The sequence below is a fragment of the Athene cunicularia genome (genome assembly GCF_003259725.1).
Source record: "Athene cunicularia isolate RWA chromosome 8 unlocalized genomic scaffold, athCun1 chr8_part1, whole genome shotgun sequence".
NCBI classification, from domain to species: domain Eukaryota; kingdom Metazoa; phylum Chordata; class Aves; order Strigiformes; family Strigidae; genus Athene; species Athene cunicularia.
The window spans coordinates 11,168,673-11,183,590 of NW_020799109.1; the positions used below are offsets into that span (position 1 = coordinate 11,168,673).

Here is a 14,918-nt window from a genome sequence, read left to right on the forward strand (position 1 = left end):
CCCCCAATCAGGAGGATCAGGCCAGCTCCTGCCCCAAAATCAGATGGACTACTTTTAACCCTCTGTGACCCCATTGGGATCACCCTCACCTGCAGGGCCTCGCAGACCTGCTCCACAGTCAGCGTGTCCTTGATGAACTTGACACAGAGCTGGAAAGCAAATGGGGAGAGGGTGAGCAGAGTGGAGACCCAGCCCTGCCATCCCCCCTCCACTGACTCCCAGCATTCCCTGAGCCCCCAGGACATGGGATACGGGACATGGAACATGGGGTGGAAGCACCTCCATCTCCCCCCCCCAAGTTTTTGTAAAGCAGATAGACTGTGGGATGACTCACAGCACGGCCTGTGGGCAGCCAACTTGGGCACTGATTCAGCCAGGGACTGAGCCTGATGTGCCCAAACTTCAGCCAACTTCATAGCCCCAGGTGGGTCACCTAACCCTGGCCACAGTCACCTGCCATGTCCTGCCGGGGGGACAGTCCTGGTGCCAGCGACAGTGCTCTGGGTGACCCCAGTTTTGGCCAGTCCTGCCTGCCAGCTGTGCTCTGCCTGGGACTGCCGGGGGACCAGTACCTCCAGCTGCAGCCCACACACGGGCGATGCAGGTGGGATGCAGCCAGGCACATCTACTGGTGAGCATGACCTCCCTCCCGCCCATCCCAGCTGCCTCCCACGGAAAGGGTCAGAGCCCCTGGGAAACCCAAGGGGATGTCACATGCAGGGAGGAGCTGTCAGCTGGAGCAGAAGGGCCCTGAGTCATTGCCAAGAGGGACATGAAGTCACCCTTCAGCTGTGGATGAAGCCACGGAATTCCCCGGCTGTCCTTGGTCAGCCCCTTCCCCACCCCTCTGCCTCCTTTACGACTCTATGCGCTGCAGGTCACCCCCCTGAGGATTCATTTGCTGGGTGGTGGGGTGGGACTCATGTGACTGGGGCACCGAGTCCCCCTTTCTTGCAACACCCCTTATGTCCCTTCCCTGCCCAGCCAGCTGTTGGACAGCCCCGTGCCCCATCCGGGCTTCGACCGAGCACGTCCCCATGGGCTGAGGGGGCAGGTCCCAGCCCGCCATCCCAGCCCACCGCAGCGCACAGTGCCTCAGCACGGTCCTTCCCCGGCGCGATGGGAAGGAAGGGGAAGTCCGGGCATGAGACGGCGGGTCACGCGATCGGCCCAGCCATCGTTCAGGAATCACACTGATGACGTGGCCCAGCCGCCCTCCCCAATGCTGAGCTGCTTCAGTTCCCTGACCCCTCCTCATCCGGCTCCCACTCCTCCTTTTTGCTCCCTGCTGCTTTCCCAAAACCTTCCTGCCCAAAGCAGCACCCGCTTGGCAGCACCATGGCTTGCCTGCTGAGAGCTCCCCAGGACCGGGGCTTTCCCTACGGCATCATCCTGCCAGATGACCAGAGGGCAATTGTGGATGATGGCGTAGGGGCTTTCCTGCTGCTCTTTGCTGTATGGGAGACATGAGGCCCCATGCCTTTCCCTGGGATTTCCTGGCCCCTGTGGGGATCCTGGCCGGCGCTGCACCCCCTCAAGGGTGATCCCTCCAGAGAGACCCTCCAGGATCGAGAAGCAGGGACTGAGCCTGCGCTGGACCTGAGTGATGCACCATGGTGCTGTCCTCAGAGCCACCAGCCATGTGGGGACCATCTCGGGGTGTTCCTCAGCACAGGGGCACTTGGGGACCACTGTCCCCAGTCTAATCAGAGCCATACCTTGCACAGGTCCTGCAGGCCGTACTCCACTGATGAGGTCAGCACCTCTAGTACCTGCAGGCAAGATAGACCCTGTGAGCATCGTCGGGCAGGGTCATGGATGGGGCATGTGTCCTGCCCGTGTGGGATCTCCCAGGTGGGGCACGGTCAGGGGGAAGGGGCTGCGCTATGGGGGCATATGAAAGTGTCCTGCTCCAGCATTCCTCCCAGCACCCAGGGTGTGCACAGCCAGCTGTCCCAAGGCTGGGGCATACACATATAGGACAAGGTGCTCTGGACACCCCACTGTGCTGAGACCCCACACAATCATTGCGCTGTTAGCCAGAAAGCATCATGCAGAGCATCCCCTCCACCTTCAGCACCCCACGACCTGCAAAGCACCCCCCACCTTGTCCTGCCCTTGCCCATGGTCCCTGTCAGCCCCATCCCCACTCACGATGTGGCTGTTGAGGGTGACGCTGTTGGTGTAGAGGAATTCAATGACGGCCAGGAAGACCTCGGGCTGCACGTTGCCCAGGATGAAGGGGCCCTGGGGTGGGATGCTGCTGGGAGAGTCCTCGCTGCCCACTGGCCCCTGGCTGAGCATCCCCCGGAAAGCCTGGCAGCGGCACGCCAACACGCAGCGGTGCGCAAAAACCTTCTGCTGCTCCCGGCCCACCACGAATGTCACGTCACTGTGGGGGAAAAGGGACCGTGCCAGGGAAGCCAGGGCAGGGGGTGCCCTGGGGCTGGGACAAGGCACATGGGCAGGGACCAGCTGGGTGCCCATCCCAGCAGGGCAGGGCTCTTTAGTTTTAATCCAGCGGCTTTTCCAAGCAGAGACAAAGAGGGTTCCTTGTTGGTGCCTCCTTGCGAACATCTGAATGCTGCAGGTGGGGTGAGCAAAATGGGTCATCTGGAAAGCACAGCCAGCCATGGGTGCTGGCACAGACAGCTCTGGGTGCTGGCACAGAGCAGGGCAGAGAAAGGCCAGGGACAGCAGGAGAAAGTGGCTTTCTCTTTTGGCACAGCAGAGTCAGGGAAAGCGCAGCTGCCACCAGGCTCAACCTCCTTGACTCATGGGAACTGACTCACAGGCTCAGGGATGCAAAACCTCCAGCATCGCTGCTGAGGCTGGCACTGGCCCTCCCCAGGTCTGCGAGACAGGGCAGTCTGTGGTGCACACTGGGGCACAGGGTCCATCCCGCTGCCCTGGGCCCCCACAGCCCCCTCCAGCACAGTTCTCCAGCCCCATGGCCCCAGGAAAGGGAAGCAAGATCAGGGGAAAGGGAGCAGGCAAAGGGGAGGGTGTCTCCAACCTTTGTGAACCATGCAGCCATGCCCTCATCATCTCCTCTCTTCCTCCACCCCAGCAGGGTAATAAGCAGAGGCCATGCATAAGCCCATGGCCTGGCCCTCACAGTGTCCTACAGGGACGGATGTGCCCACCAGAGGGAAGGGCAGCTACATCATCCCACATGTATATCAGAATACACAGGGATGGGGTGTGCTGGGCGGTGTGAGCAGAGCCCAACAGGTCCTCCACGACTGCTACTGCAAGACAGGGGTACTGAAATAACTGTTAAGTGACTATGGTCCACAGGCCAAGAGGGGGAAGCAGGGTGAAGTCTGCAGGATGTGGGCTGTGAGATGCGGGATGCAGGCTGCGTTTGTGGGATGCAAGGTCTGGGGTGCAGGCTGCAGGATGGGGGGTGCAGGATGGATGCAGGCTAAAGGTTGCAGAGTGCAGGATGCAGGACAAAGGTTACCTGGTGTGGGGTGCAGGTTGCAAGATGCAAAATGAAGGCTGCAGGGTGTAGGCTGCAGGAGGAAGGATGTAGGGTGAAGGATGCAGGATGAAGTTTGATGGATGCAGAGTGTGGATTGCAGGTTGCAGGATGCAGAATGAAGGCTGCAGGAAGCAGGTTGTGGGATTCAGAATGAAGGCTGTGGGACGCAAGATGCGAGCAGCAGGATGTGGGCTGGGGATGGACAGGCGCTGGCAACCAGTTCCCGCCCTGCCTGGCACTGTGGCCGAGGAGTTCTCACTGGGATTTCTCTTCTGAGTGGCCAAAATTTCAGCAGGGATGGGGAATTCCTCAGATAGCACTAGAATTTGTGTCAGTCCTCAGCATGAAGTGGGCAAAGAGGATCACACAGCCAGCCAGCTGCCAGGCAGGAGGTGCTGTGTAGGTGGAGGGCAGTCGAGGCAGCAGCATTGTATCTCTGCTCCCCGCTTTGGGAGGAGGTGGCAGGGACGCCAGGCACTGTGAGGGGGGCTGGCTGGGCTGCCACCTGCTCTCAGGATGCAGGTAGTTTGGAGATGTCAAAGAAGAGCTCCAGTAAAGACAGGGTTGGAAAGGAGCTGAGCATGGGTAGCTGCCTCTGGGGAACGGGGTGACTGCAGTACCCCCACACCTCAATGTCAGGAGCCCCAGCATGGGATTTAGCCTGGGACACTGCCTTGCCCTGCTGGCACCATGCCCGGGGACAGAGGGGGTCTGGGCGCACCCAGAGACCTTCCCTCCTTCCGAAAGGCAGCGGCTGTCCCAGGAAGGGGATGCACCCGGGCAGCCCCGGGGTTCCACAGCTGTGAGAATGTGGGGGGAGCACTGCAAAAGCCGTGCGGGGTGCCTGGGAGCATGCAGAAGCCATGGCTGCCCCACTACTGTCCGGGGCTCCACGCATCGCCCAGGGGCCCCAACACAAACACCCCACCCCACCCCCCAGCAGCACTCGGGGCCACGGGAAAGCGACACGAAGCAGGCGCCAGGGGCTTCAGCATGGTGGGGGGGTGGCGGCCTCACCTGAACTGGGGGTTGTTGACCAGAGTGCGAAGGGCAGCAGCGAAGGTGGCCGCTTCGCCCTGCAGCCGCGCCGAGCAGGGTCCGGCCATGGGCTGCCTTGGGGAGAGCGGCGGAGGAAGGCGGCGCAGGCAGGCGGGAGGCAGGCGGGAGGCTGGCCGGCCTGGGGAGGCCGCGGGGAGGAGGCTGCCGCGCCATACGACACAGCCCATTGCTAGGGAAACCTGGCAGAGGCAGAGCCAGGGCCGGGCAGGCAGCGGGAGGGAGAGGGGGGGCGGCGAGTGGTGAAGCCCACCCGTGCTGCTGAGGGGGCTCTGGCCGTTTGCAGGCCTGCATCTCAGTTCAAGGGGCATCCCCGGCGGCAGCTCAGGACATGGCCCCAGCACCCCCGGCACGGGGACCTGCCCCCACGCCCCGCTGGTGACCGTGCTGCAGAGGAGCCCATGGGGGCAAAGAGAGGCCGGCAGCTGGGGTTTTGGAAAAGGCAACACATACACCGGTTAAATGCAGAAAGATCACCCCCACCTCCACAGGCCCTGTGGAAAGCCACTGGGCAGGGCTGGGTCCCCAGCCCTGGCAGTGAAGCAAAGTTGATCCCTGCGGGCAGATCTGCCCTCCTGAAAAGATAAAAGCCTCCTCTCCTGCCGATGCTCCAGGCCAAGGCCCTGCTGCTCTCACATCTACTCAGGACACAAACAATCAGAGGCAGAAAAAAACCATAACGAGCTTTGCTCAAGCCCAAGCCAAGTGCGGTGCCAGGGGATGGCCAATCCCCTTTCTCCCATGCCTGTCTGGCCCCAAGCAGCCCATGGATGGGGATGGAGGGAGGGTGCCCATGGAGGGACACACCTTCGCTTGCTAGCAGCAGTGGGAGGGAAAGGGAGGAGTAGGGCCCCCAGCTGATGGCAGCACCCCGAGGGAGCAGGGTCCAGCTGCCAGTGTGCTTGGCAGCACTAGTCAGCAGCAGGCTATAAATACCTCTGACAGGAGATAGAAACACAAAAGCCGTCTCCACTTTCCTCAAATAGCTCAGCAGCCGGGCCAGACAAAGGCACATTGACGGGGTAGCTGTGGCGTACCAGCTGGGCTGGGCTCCGCCAGCAGAGAGGAACCCCACTGGGGATCAGGAGCCCCCAGCAAACCTGTCCTCAGGCCAGGGCATCGCGGCAACAGAGTCCCCTGCACATGGCAGGGCTGCATGCGATGGGTGCCCACCTGCCCACACTCTCCCTTGGTGCAGGGGGGGGATGTACCCTTTGGGTAAAATTGGGCTGTCAGAGGTCCCAGCCCTGGTGCAGCTCATAGTTGGGGTGCAAAGCAGCAATCACAGTGGCTGTTCTCCACTCTCTGCTCTTCCTTTGTACATTCAGCACCAGCAAGCATTTTTGGGGGCTGGCAGGCAGCAGCCAAGGTTGGAGGGTATGTGCCTAGAACAACCGTGTCCCTGTGCTGGCACGGCTGGAAATTCAGACTGGGCGGAGTGAGAGGAAATAGGACTGTCTAGAGACCAGGAAACAAGGAGTTACCGGAGCCGTGCCCCAGAGCAGTCCTGGAGAGCTGCAGTGTCACATAGCAACACTCCAGCTTCAGAAGCACAACAGGTTTGGCCCTGCTCACTGTGAACTGGGGGACCAAGGTTGGTCCTGGGCAGCCAGGAGCACGACATTGGCTGGAGACGAGTCACCTAGGTTTACGCCGGCAGGGTAGGAGTGGGGCCAGGGGGAAGTGTGGGACCAGATGCAGGCAGGAGGGCTGGGGAGGCTGGAGGGGATGGAGTTGCTCACCTGTGCCAGGGGAAGGGCTGTGGCTGTGAGAGCAGAGGGCTGGATGGACTGTGCATGGCAGTGCTGAATCAGCCCCAGCTGGCCGAGCCTGCTGGGGATGGAGGAACTAGAGAAGGGAAGGCAACTGCCACAGTCCCTCCAACCCCTCAGGGACCTGCATGCCAGGAGGTGTGGGATTTGCAGGAGGCAGGGAGAAGCAAAGAAGAGGCAGTGGGATAGAGAGGCTGGGAACAACCCACCTCCCCCTGACACTCAGAGCCACATCTCCTTTCCAGGTCACCTGTATGGCCGAGCAGCCATCCCCAGAGATGGCCCTGCCAGCCCAGGTGATGGCTGTGGACAACACTGAAGCCCCTCTGCTCCAGGCCAGCCGCCGCGGGTCCCAGCCCCCAGCCCTGGCACGAGGCACTGAGGAAGGCAAACCACCTCTCCTGCCCTCCCGCCGAAGCTCCATCCTCAGCACCCTCCCAGCACCCCTGGCCAGCCGCCGCAGCTCGCTTGGGGCAGCCCCGGGGGGCAGGCGCCCCTCCATTGGATGCCCCTGGATGCTCCACAGCCGCGTGAGTTTCTCCGGACTCCCTCTTTTCCAGCCTGTCCTCAAGACCCGCCTTGAAAACACTTACAGGATGCAGCCAGACAAAGGCTGCAAGTTCAACGCCAGGCGGGTGCAGCAAGTGCTAGAGGGGGCCCTGGCCAGTGTCCTGGGAACCACAGTCTACAGCCCCCAGGGCAGTGCCCTGCTAGCCCAGAGCCTGGTCGAGTTGCTGCAGAGCCAGGCAAAGGAGGTGGTGCCACCCCGCTACAAGCTGGTCTGCAATGTGCTGCTGGGGCAGCAGGGCCAGCAGAGCTTGCTGGTGGCCAGCCGGGCACTGTGGGACCCTGAGAGTGACAGCTTTGCCTCTGCCACTTTCTCCAATGCCTCCCTCTTTGCTGTGGCCACAGTGCATGGGGTCTACTTTGAGTAGCATCTTCCTCTCCCTTCACCCAGCCTTGTAGAGCTGCAAGGGGAGAGCAGCTGAAATAAAGAGGATTGCTCCAGCTGTGTCTCATACTTGGAGTCTTTGGCCATAAGGTGTGCAGGGAGCAAGGTATGGGTGAACCGCAGTGCCCTGATGCTTACTACAGCCCCCAGCCTAGGCTCACACCCCCACTGAAGTTTCCACTACCACAGTTTGCAAGAAGCTCCAAGCTGCAGCAAATAGAACCCAAAAGGCTGCATTAGCCTGGAGCAGGCAGCTGCCCAAGGCCATGCTACAGGGAGGAGCCTAGTCTGCTTCCCACAACACAAGCTGCTCACAAGGCAGATTGATTACTCCAGCGCTGGGGAAGGAGGTGACAGATCACATTCAAAGCAAGCTCATGGAGCAGATTAAGTCCCTCCTCTTTCCTGGCTTCATTCCCAGCTCATATCCCATGATACCAGATCTCAGTGAAAGGACCCAGGCAACCCACCCAGCCCCTGGGCCACAGCCCCTGCCTTCTCCAGCTCAGCAGCATGACAGCAGCTGGGTTTGGTCCAAGTGCAGAGACACTTGGGAATGGGAGTTTGGCGGCAGCAGCAAGAAGCTGAGGCAGCTCCAGGGCTCCACAAGCATCAACAAGAGCTAACTCTGCTCTTCCTGCCACCCCCAGGAAGGCCAGTGGAGGTACCACATGGGCTCATCACCTCCCTCCTGCCTCCCTGACCTTGTCACCCAGCAATAGCGAGTGTCAAGAGGGGTCCTGCCTAGCAGACAGAAGCAGCCCTGGAGCAAGGATGATGAGGAAGGTAAAACCCTTCTGTGACCCCAGCTCCAAGCTAGTTAGACAGTTTGCCCTTACACAAATAATTTTTTTATTCAGGTGAGTCAAGGACAGGGGAGCTGCACATGGACAGACCAACAGGAAAAATAAATAATTCCATATAAATAAGATACATAAATAGTCCCAACACAACAGAGACTGCCTTGAAACAAGTCCCAGCAAAACAAGGGCTTCTTCAGGCAAGCCCTTGGATCCCATCCCACCCACCCTTTATCAAACCTCAAGTTGTACCAGACAATTCACAATTTGGGAGCAGAAAGGACACAGCTGGGCCCAGCACAGTCCCCTCCTTAGTGTAGCAGTTGTGGAGTGGCACACACCAGCCCACACAATCCCTGGCAGGCCAGGCAGCACCCTTCACCCCTGTCTACCCCTGGGAAGGAGATTTTCCTACCCCACAGAAGCCAAGCCTTGAGGTCATGGCTGTGCCAGTCCTCTCCAGGAGAGGATGTGTGCAACTGGTACATCACCTTGGGCAGGACAGGCCGAGCCCCCACTGCAGACAGCTGCCAGCTAGGGCAGGTTGGAGCACCAGGCCACAAATGAGGCACAGCCAGCCCCAAATCTGGCTGCAGGGCACTCACCTACCACCTCCCTGTGCCACCTTGGTCCACTCCACCAAGACCAGCACAACCAGAGCAATTGCCCAGAGCCATGATCAGCAAGGATGATCTGCTGCTGTAACCACATCCACATGTCTTAGTCCAAAGTCCAGCTGAGCACCAGGATACAGGGTGCCCAGACAGGCAGCCAGCACCACAACATACCTCCCATCCTGTGGGAGGGCAGGGGGAGACCTCTAACATCCAGAGAGGGTCCCCCAAGGTCCCACACTAGGCCTCAGCCCGTTCTTGGAGGAGCTTGAGGATGTATCTGAGGCGGTGGTGGAGCTCAGGAGAGCAGCCCAGCTCCTGAATGCTGCACAGCTTGTAGGTGTAGGAGTTGCGCTCCCGGTTGATGTAGGTGACAAGGCAGGAGTGGTCAGGCTTGCTAATGATCACCTTGGTGTGGTCATTGTAGAAGTTCACCTAGGAGACAGGTTGGGCTTGGTTTAACCCACGCTTCCCACAGCATGTCGGGAGACGGGATGGAGCCACACTTCCTGCCTCAACCCGTTCCTCCTCCCTGACCTGCCCGGGAGCATCCCTGCTCCATGCCCCATGGCGGGAACACAGCAGCCACAGCACTGTGGCAGACAGAAGTGGCCGACTAAAGCGTCATATCCCCCATGGGCTGGACAAGCTGCAGCCAGGTGCTCTGGGCACTGGAGCAGCATCCTGTACCCACAGCTGGACCTTGCACTTGGGCTGTGGCAGAATCTAACACAGGCCAGGAGTCCCGAGCTGGCCTCCTCTGCACACAAGTCTTAGCATCTCCACTGTGCCCCACACATACCTGGAGAGTGCCACTGCTGAAGAGCATGAGCAAGGCTTGGTCAGTCTTCACCCACTGCAGGAGGAGCAGGGCTGGCTGCCCGAGGTCATCTATGCTGGGGAGGTCACCTCCCTTGGAGAGAAGGGTCTGCATAAGCCACTGGTCACATACATGGGAGCACTGCCAGCAGCATACACACAACCAAACCTGGACACACCCCCAGTGGGGTCCCCACTCCCAGGACACAACTCTGGGTGTCCATCTGATCAACAGCCTGTGAGCTGGGAGTCCCACAACCCCACGCAGTGTGGTCAAGCCATGACCCAACATCCAACATCCAACCCACCTGTGATCCCAGTGCACGCTAGGGGCCCAGCACCCACCTTCATGAGATGCTGCTCCATGTAGGATGCAAAGTAGCGCAAGACACTCATCTGTCCCTGCAGTTGCTCAGGGATGGCAGCCACAGAGAACACAAGGTGTTTGCTGTTCGTTGGGTTGTAGTGCACCGTCCTGAGAGGGAGCAGACCATGAGTTTTGGGGCTCCCCAGCACCAAGCCCACCCCTAGCACAGCCTCCCCTTGCTCCTTCACACCCAAGGGGCTTCCCCAGAGAAATCAGCCCCTTCCCCACCACTTACCTGTGGTTTGGGGAAAGAGTCATGTGCGTGCCATTGTTGAAGAGGACCCCAATGCTGCGGTTGGAGAGCTGGTAGCCAAAGCCGTACTTGTTGGAGTAATCCACCCACTTGCTCACCCAGACAAAGTGCTCATGGCGGGCCAGGGAAGCTGGGTTTTTGTCCGCTGGTGGAGAAGAGAGGAGGTGAGCAAAGCAGGCAGTCAGCCCCTGCCCACCTCACCTCCCCAGGGGGGAGCAGACTCCCTGCAGCAAGTTTTGACAGCATTTAAGGTACCCCCAAGTAGCATCCATGCCTTCATCCCATGGGGGTGCAGAGAACTCTGTCCCACCCCAGAGCTGTCCAACCGGTTTACCTGGGGGCATGGAGGAGAGGCAGGTCCGCAGGAGTCGGACAGCTGACTCAATGATGGCAGAGGCGGTGATGCAGTCTTCAAAGGCTGAGGAGAGAAGATGACAGGCTGAGTCAGCCGGCCCCGCTATCAGCCAGGGCAGGTCAGGAAGCTCAGGGCAGGCTGGGGTGGCCTGGGCAAGTATTGCTCACCCTCACAGCTGCTGGCCATTGTCCCTCGGATGGAAGGGGACACAGACTTGTGAGATGTGTCCTCCATCACTGTCTCCACAGGGCTAGAGCTGGCACTGCGGCATGATACAGGGGTGGCCTGTGGAGAGACCTAGATTTATTACCATCCTGCCCGCTCCCCCAGAGAGGTGCATGCACAGGCTCAGGGATGTTCTCACCTCATTCCCTTCCACCGTTTTATAGCTCATCTGTCGGCAGATCGAGGTCTTCATCAGCCCAGTGACTAGCTTGGAAAGGTCATCCTTGTCCTCCAAAGAGCCCTTCTTGGCTGAGGAGAGAGCGAGTGTTGAGCATACTGCTGAGCACAGAGGATGGGGACATCTGGGCCACCCCTCCCAGTATCTCAGTACTCTCCCTCATCTCCTCCCATGCCCATGGTAGTGAGGATGGTGTCAGCCAGCTGCCTCCCACTTTCACTTCCCAGTTCTCATGCAACACAGGGCTTCCAGGAGGAACTGCACCCACGGGTTGCAGCATAGCATCCGCTCTCGAGACACACACCCATGCCAGGCTGCCAGCAGGGCAGGGACTGGCCCCAGAGATGGGGTCCATAGAGACCCCTCAGAAGGTGTCTCCAGGAAACAAGGCCCACTTCTCCCTGGAGGAAGGGTCACACAGAGGCTCTTGGGCAAGTGCATGGACTCACCCTTGGGTTTCTTCTTCCCAAAGAGCGTCTTGGTGACTTTAGCAAACAGACTCTTTGCCGAGTTGGGGGGACTCAGCTCTGGAGCCATCACACAACTGCTGGGAGGGAGCTTCTCAGGTGTGTAACCCTGCAGAGAGGTCAAGAGAGAGGTTTGCTTTCCATAGCCCACATGCTCAAAGAAAAGCAGCTGCACTGGGGTGACTGTAGTCACTCACAGCCCTTCTGACAGCCAGCTTGCCTTTCTGTCAAGCCTCTGCCCCACGACTGGCATCAATATTGCAAACAGCCCATGCTATAGGGACAGGGCAGCAAGAGCACACCAGGTCCCTCAGTTTCTCTGCTCAGCATTTGTGCAGGACAGCGGTTGAAGGACTGAGACATGTGCACCCTGCACAACCCAAAAACCCTGGAGAAGGGCCAAGGTCCGGCTCCCACTCGCTCACCTTGAAGAACTCATGGTCCAAGATCTCCTCAAGGGTGAAGCGGTCCTGGGGGTTGCGTCTGAGGATGCCAGCGATGAGGTGCTTGGCAGGCAGGGAGAGGAAGGCAGGGAGGGTGTACTCCACCTGCTTGATACACCTGTAGGTCTCCTTGAGGTCGGAGGTCTCAAAGGGAGGGTTTCCACACAGCAGGGTGTACCTGGGAGGGGACATGCATGCCACTGTCACATCCCCACCAGGCTTGTGACTCAGCAGCACTTAAAGCAAGGAAGTTATTGGCATTTAGCCGACCACACCTGGCCGGGAGCACCACTTCCAGCCCGGTTGGCCGTGCTCACATCCGGCCACACTTCCTCCTAGCAACTGTTTAGAGCAACAGGCAAGGAGCCCTGGGGAAGGGGACAGCGCTGGCAGGCAAAGGCCACCCTCTGCCACTGCCACTCGCACCCCTGTACGGCTGCTTGGGTAGAAAGCAGAGCAGGAAGCTCACGGGCAGCAGCCAGGCGATGGGCTGGATGTGCTGAAGCAGCACAGCGATCAGTCCCCAAACACAGCGGCAGCTGCCGTCAGCCACCAAGATTTTCCGTTGTTTATCAGGTTCACAGGGCAGTTGAGCCGGCTTTGAAGCGGAGCTGTGTGGGATGAGAGTGCCTGCCCTTTGCAGCTCCCGCTTGTGCAGCCCCCAAGCAGCATCCCGGGGCAGCTGCTACCGCTGCTCCAAAGTGGGGCTGGGCAGGATCCAGCCACTTGCTCCCCTCCCCCTGCCCTTCAGGAACCGCTGCAAAGCCACGAGGCAAAGCGAAAGGACTTCCTCATCGGGGCTGCTCCACTCTGCAGCCCATGCAGGCAGGGCTGCCTGGACCCCTTCTCTATCCAGCAAGCCCAGACTTACATGACACAGCCCAGAGACCACACGTCTGACTCTGGCCCATGGCCCTGCCTCAGTAGCACTTCTGGGGCCAGGTAGTTGGGGGTCCCACATATTGTCCTGTGGGGCAGAGTACAAGGTCAGTGCATGCTCTGCATCCCCTTACAGATAACCTCCCCTGCTCCAAGCACTGGGATTTAGCTTGCAGCCTGTCTCCCCCCTCTAGTTTGCTCTTTGTGGCCTAAAGCTCCCCTCCATCTATAAGGAGCCCCACACAGACTCCCCCCTCTCCAGTTCCCGGGGGTCAGAAGCAGCTGCTCCTGGGAAGCCATTGGGAAGAGTTTGTCCTAGAGCTGGGGAGGAACAGAGCCTTTGTGTCCCAGCCTGTGCAGCCGGCAGGGCAGCCGGGCAGGCACAATAGCGATAGTCAGCACATTGTTCTCCCCGACGGCTGCAAGCTCACTCCTGAAGGAGCCACAAAGCCCCCAGCCCCCTCGCTTTGCTTGCAGCTGGGGCAGGAGTCACTCCCCCACCCTGAAAAGGGGCCCTAAGGCTTCCTCTCCTCAGACTAGCAGGGACCACTCATCCCTCTGCCCTCCCAGGAAGCCACAGGACGAAAAGGAAGAGTGAAACCTGAGGGCCCTGGTATAGGGAAACCTCAAACTTACTTTTTCTTCTGCTCAGAGATATCCTGGCAAGCAGCTAGCCCAAAGTCCCCCACTTTCAGCTCCATGTTTTCATTGATGAAAAAGTTGCCTGTAAGTCAAGGGCAATGCATCACCACAAGTCCCTCTGGGGCAGCTCGCTCCCCACACACCACCCTGCCCCAACCACAGCACTCACCAAGCTTGAGGTCTCTGTGCAGGATGCCCTTGAGGTGAAGGTATTTCAAGCCTGAGATGATCTGTTTGAGGTAATAGCGCACTTCAGGCTCCAGCAGAGTATGGCGAGCCTTCCAGATGTGGGCCAGGGACTGCAGAGGGAGAGAAGGCAGCTTGGTGATGGCAGGCAGGGACAATAGGCAGCCCTGCTGACTAGACATGGGACAGTCAGGGTCAAAGCCAGTTCTTCCAGACATTACACATCCACAAATAATCCTCCTTCCACAGCCATGACCTCAGCAGACTCCCCACACAAGGTTGAGGCTGCTCAGCAGAGCCAAGGGAACCACCAGATTTATGGTGGCCCCACCAGGAGCTACAGGCTGCCAACACGAGCAGGAGGACAGGCAGCAGGACAGGCAGATGGCAGTGTCCCCAGTGCCATACGAAACTACATGGCTTACAGCTGGGGTCAGAGGGTGTGACAAAGCAGGCAGCCCAGGTACTAACAAAGCACCTCAGATAAGGCCTGCTCCAACCAGCTACGGCTCTTTCAGAGATTCTCTGACAAGGAGGCCACACCAGCACTACTCACCTTCCTACTACAATGTTCCAGGAAGATGTAGATGCTCTCTGCGTCCTCAAAATAATGGGAGAACTTGACGATGTGCTTGTGGTGCAAGTCTCGGTGCAGCTCAATCTCGTTGGTGATCTGAAAGGAAGCAGCAGTCCCAGGTGAGCACAAGGCCCCTGCTGCACCCCACCAGCCCAGCACCCCATCAGCACCATGGCACCCACCTTCTCCCGCTGGTGGGGTTTAGCCACCCGGCTGTGAGGAATGACCTTCACAGCATAGGTTTTGTTGCTGGAGAGGTCTGTCATTTCATAGCATCGTGCAAACCCACCCTGCAAGAAAAGAGATGGTTATGGATGGGTGAGAGACAGCTCTTCGCCCCTGCCTGCTTACAAGCCTCCTCCTCCTCCTCCATTCCCTTGCAGCACAGCCTGGTGAGCGTCACACGCTCCCTCCTGCTGCATCGCCCACTAAGATCTGAACTATGATGCTCTCAACCAGAGATTTTCTTCACTCAGTTCCTGTAAAACCTCCAGGGCATTTTTCCTCCCACCATGGCCGGACTCTGCATCTTTCCACATGACAGATCGACCTGGAAAGTCCTGCGCAGGGCAGGGAGGCCGGGAACCGGAGGCCACCGAAAGGCAGCCCCATGGAGACAGGTTTTTCCTGCCGTGATGTCAGCTTCCAATCTGCACACTCAGCCGCCGAGCCCGCTCGGGCCGGGCTGAGAACCGGCACCCACCTCCTACACACATCGCTGGCAGCAGGAGGAAGGGCTGCGTGTGGCGGAGCGGCGCGGACCGGCACCCCTGGGAACCGGGGCACCCACCGGCCCACGCACGCCCCGCGGGGCGCCCCGAAACCGATGCGACTCCGATAGCCGGC

At 59.6% G+C, this 14,918-nt stretch overlaps 4 protein-coding genes across 6 annotated transcripts in view; 2 read left to right on the forward strand and 2 right to left on the reverse strand.

Moving 5' to 3' along the window:
* PTCH2 (patched 2) overlaps positions 1-13,043 on the forward strand; it is a 40,424-nt gene extending 27,381 nt beyond the window's left edge. Inside the window, exon 26 of the mRNA XM_026853898.1 lies at positions 13,028-13,043. The gene's annotated coding sequence lies outside the window, so the exon portion shown is untranslated. The remainder of the gene's footprint in view (positions 1-13,027) is intronic.
* On the reverse strand, positions 3-4,650 carry BTBD19 (BTB domain containing 19; the record flags this gene model as incomplete). The annotated part of the gene is made up of 4 exons (XM_026853899.1): positions 4,505-4,650; positions 2,155-2,392; positions 1,719-1,772; positions 3-149 (listed from the first exon to the last, which is right to left on the reverse strand). Coding segments are annotated over exons 1-4 (528 nt in total), but the record flags the coding sequence as incomplete, so codon positions are not given.
* TCTEX1D4 (Tctex1 domain containing 4) lies at positions 6,064-7,257 on the forward strand. 2 transcript variants are annotated; one of them, XM_026854296.1, is made up of 2 exons: positions 6,064-6,102; positions 6,561-7,257. In XM_026854296.1, exon 2 carries the CDS (start codon positions 6,570-6,572, stop codon positions 7,248-7,250), a length of 681 nt encoding a protein of 226 aa, XP_026710097.1. In that variant the 5' UTR covers positions 6,064-6,102; positions 6,561-6,569; the 3' UTR covers positions 7,251-7,257. The 2 variants fall into 2 exon arrangements, with proteins under 2 accessions (XP_026710097.1, XP_026710096.1); XM_026854295.1 differs by lacking the exon at positions 6,064-6,102 and adding an exon at positions 6,107-6,204.
* On the reverse strand, positions 8,730-14,358 carry PLK3 (polo like kinase 3). Of its 2 annotated transcripts, none has more exons than XM_026854293.1 (14): positions 14,255-14,358; positions 14,052-14,168; positions 13,479-13,608; positions 13,304-13,391; positions 12,660-12,755; positions 11,771-11,966; positions 11,328-11,454; positions 10,840-10,949; positions 10,643-10,760; positions 10,455-10,538; positions 10,103-10,265; positions 9,846-9,975; positions 9,484-9,594; positions 8,730-9,116 (listed from the first exon to the last, which is right to left on the reverse strand). In XM_026854293.1, the coding sequence occupies exons 1-14, from the start codon at positions 14,336-14,338 to the stop codon at positions 8,922-8,924; spliced, it is 1,749 nt and encodes a 582-aa protein (XP_026710094.1). In that variant the 5' UTR covers positions 14,339-14,358; the 3' UTR covers positions 8,730-8,921. The 2 variants fall into 2 exon arrangements, with proteins under 2 accessions (XP_026710094.1, XP_026710093.1); XM_026854292.1 differs by having other exon boundaries at positions 10,643-10,772.
* Positions 14,359-14,918: the final 560 nt, after the last annotated feature.

Excerpts from the sequence above, each read along its gene's own strand:
- PLK3 (XM_026854292.1), bottom strand. The coding sequence starts at position 14,338 with ATGACAGACCTCTCCAGCAACAAAACCTATGCTGTGAAGGTCATTCCT. Across the intron at positions 11,967-12,659 it reads TGGTCTCTGGGCTGTGTCAT|GTACACCCTGCTGTGTGGAA; the intron begins GTAAGTCTGGGC and ends GTCCCCTCCCAG. Across the intron at positions 9,595-9,845 it reads TGGAGCAGCATCTCATGAAG|GGAGGTGACCTCCCCAGCAT; the intron begins GTGGGTGCTGGG and ends CTTCTCTCCAAG.
- TCTEX1D4 (XM_026854296.1), top strand. The coding sequence starts at position 6,570 with ATGGCCGAGCAGCCATCCCCAGAGATGGCCCTGCCAGCCCAGGTGATG.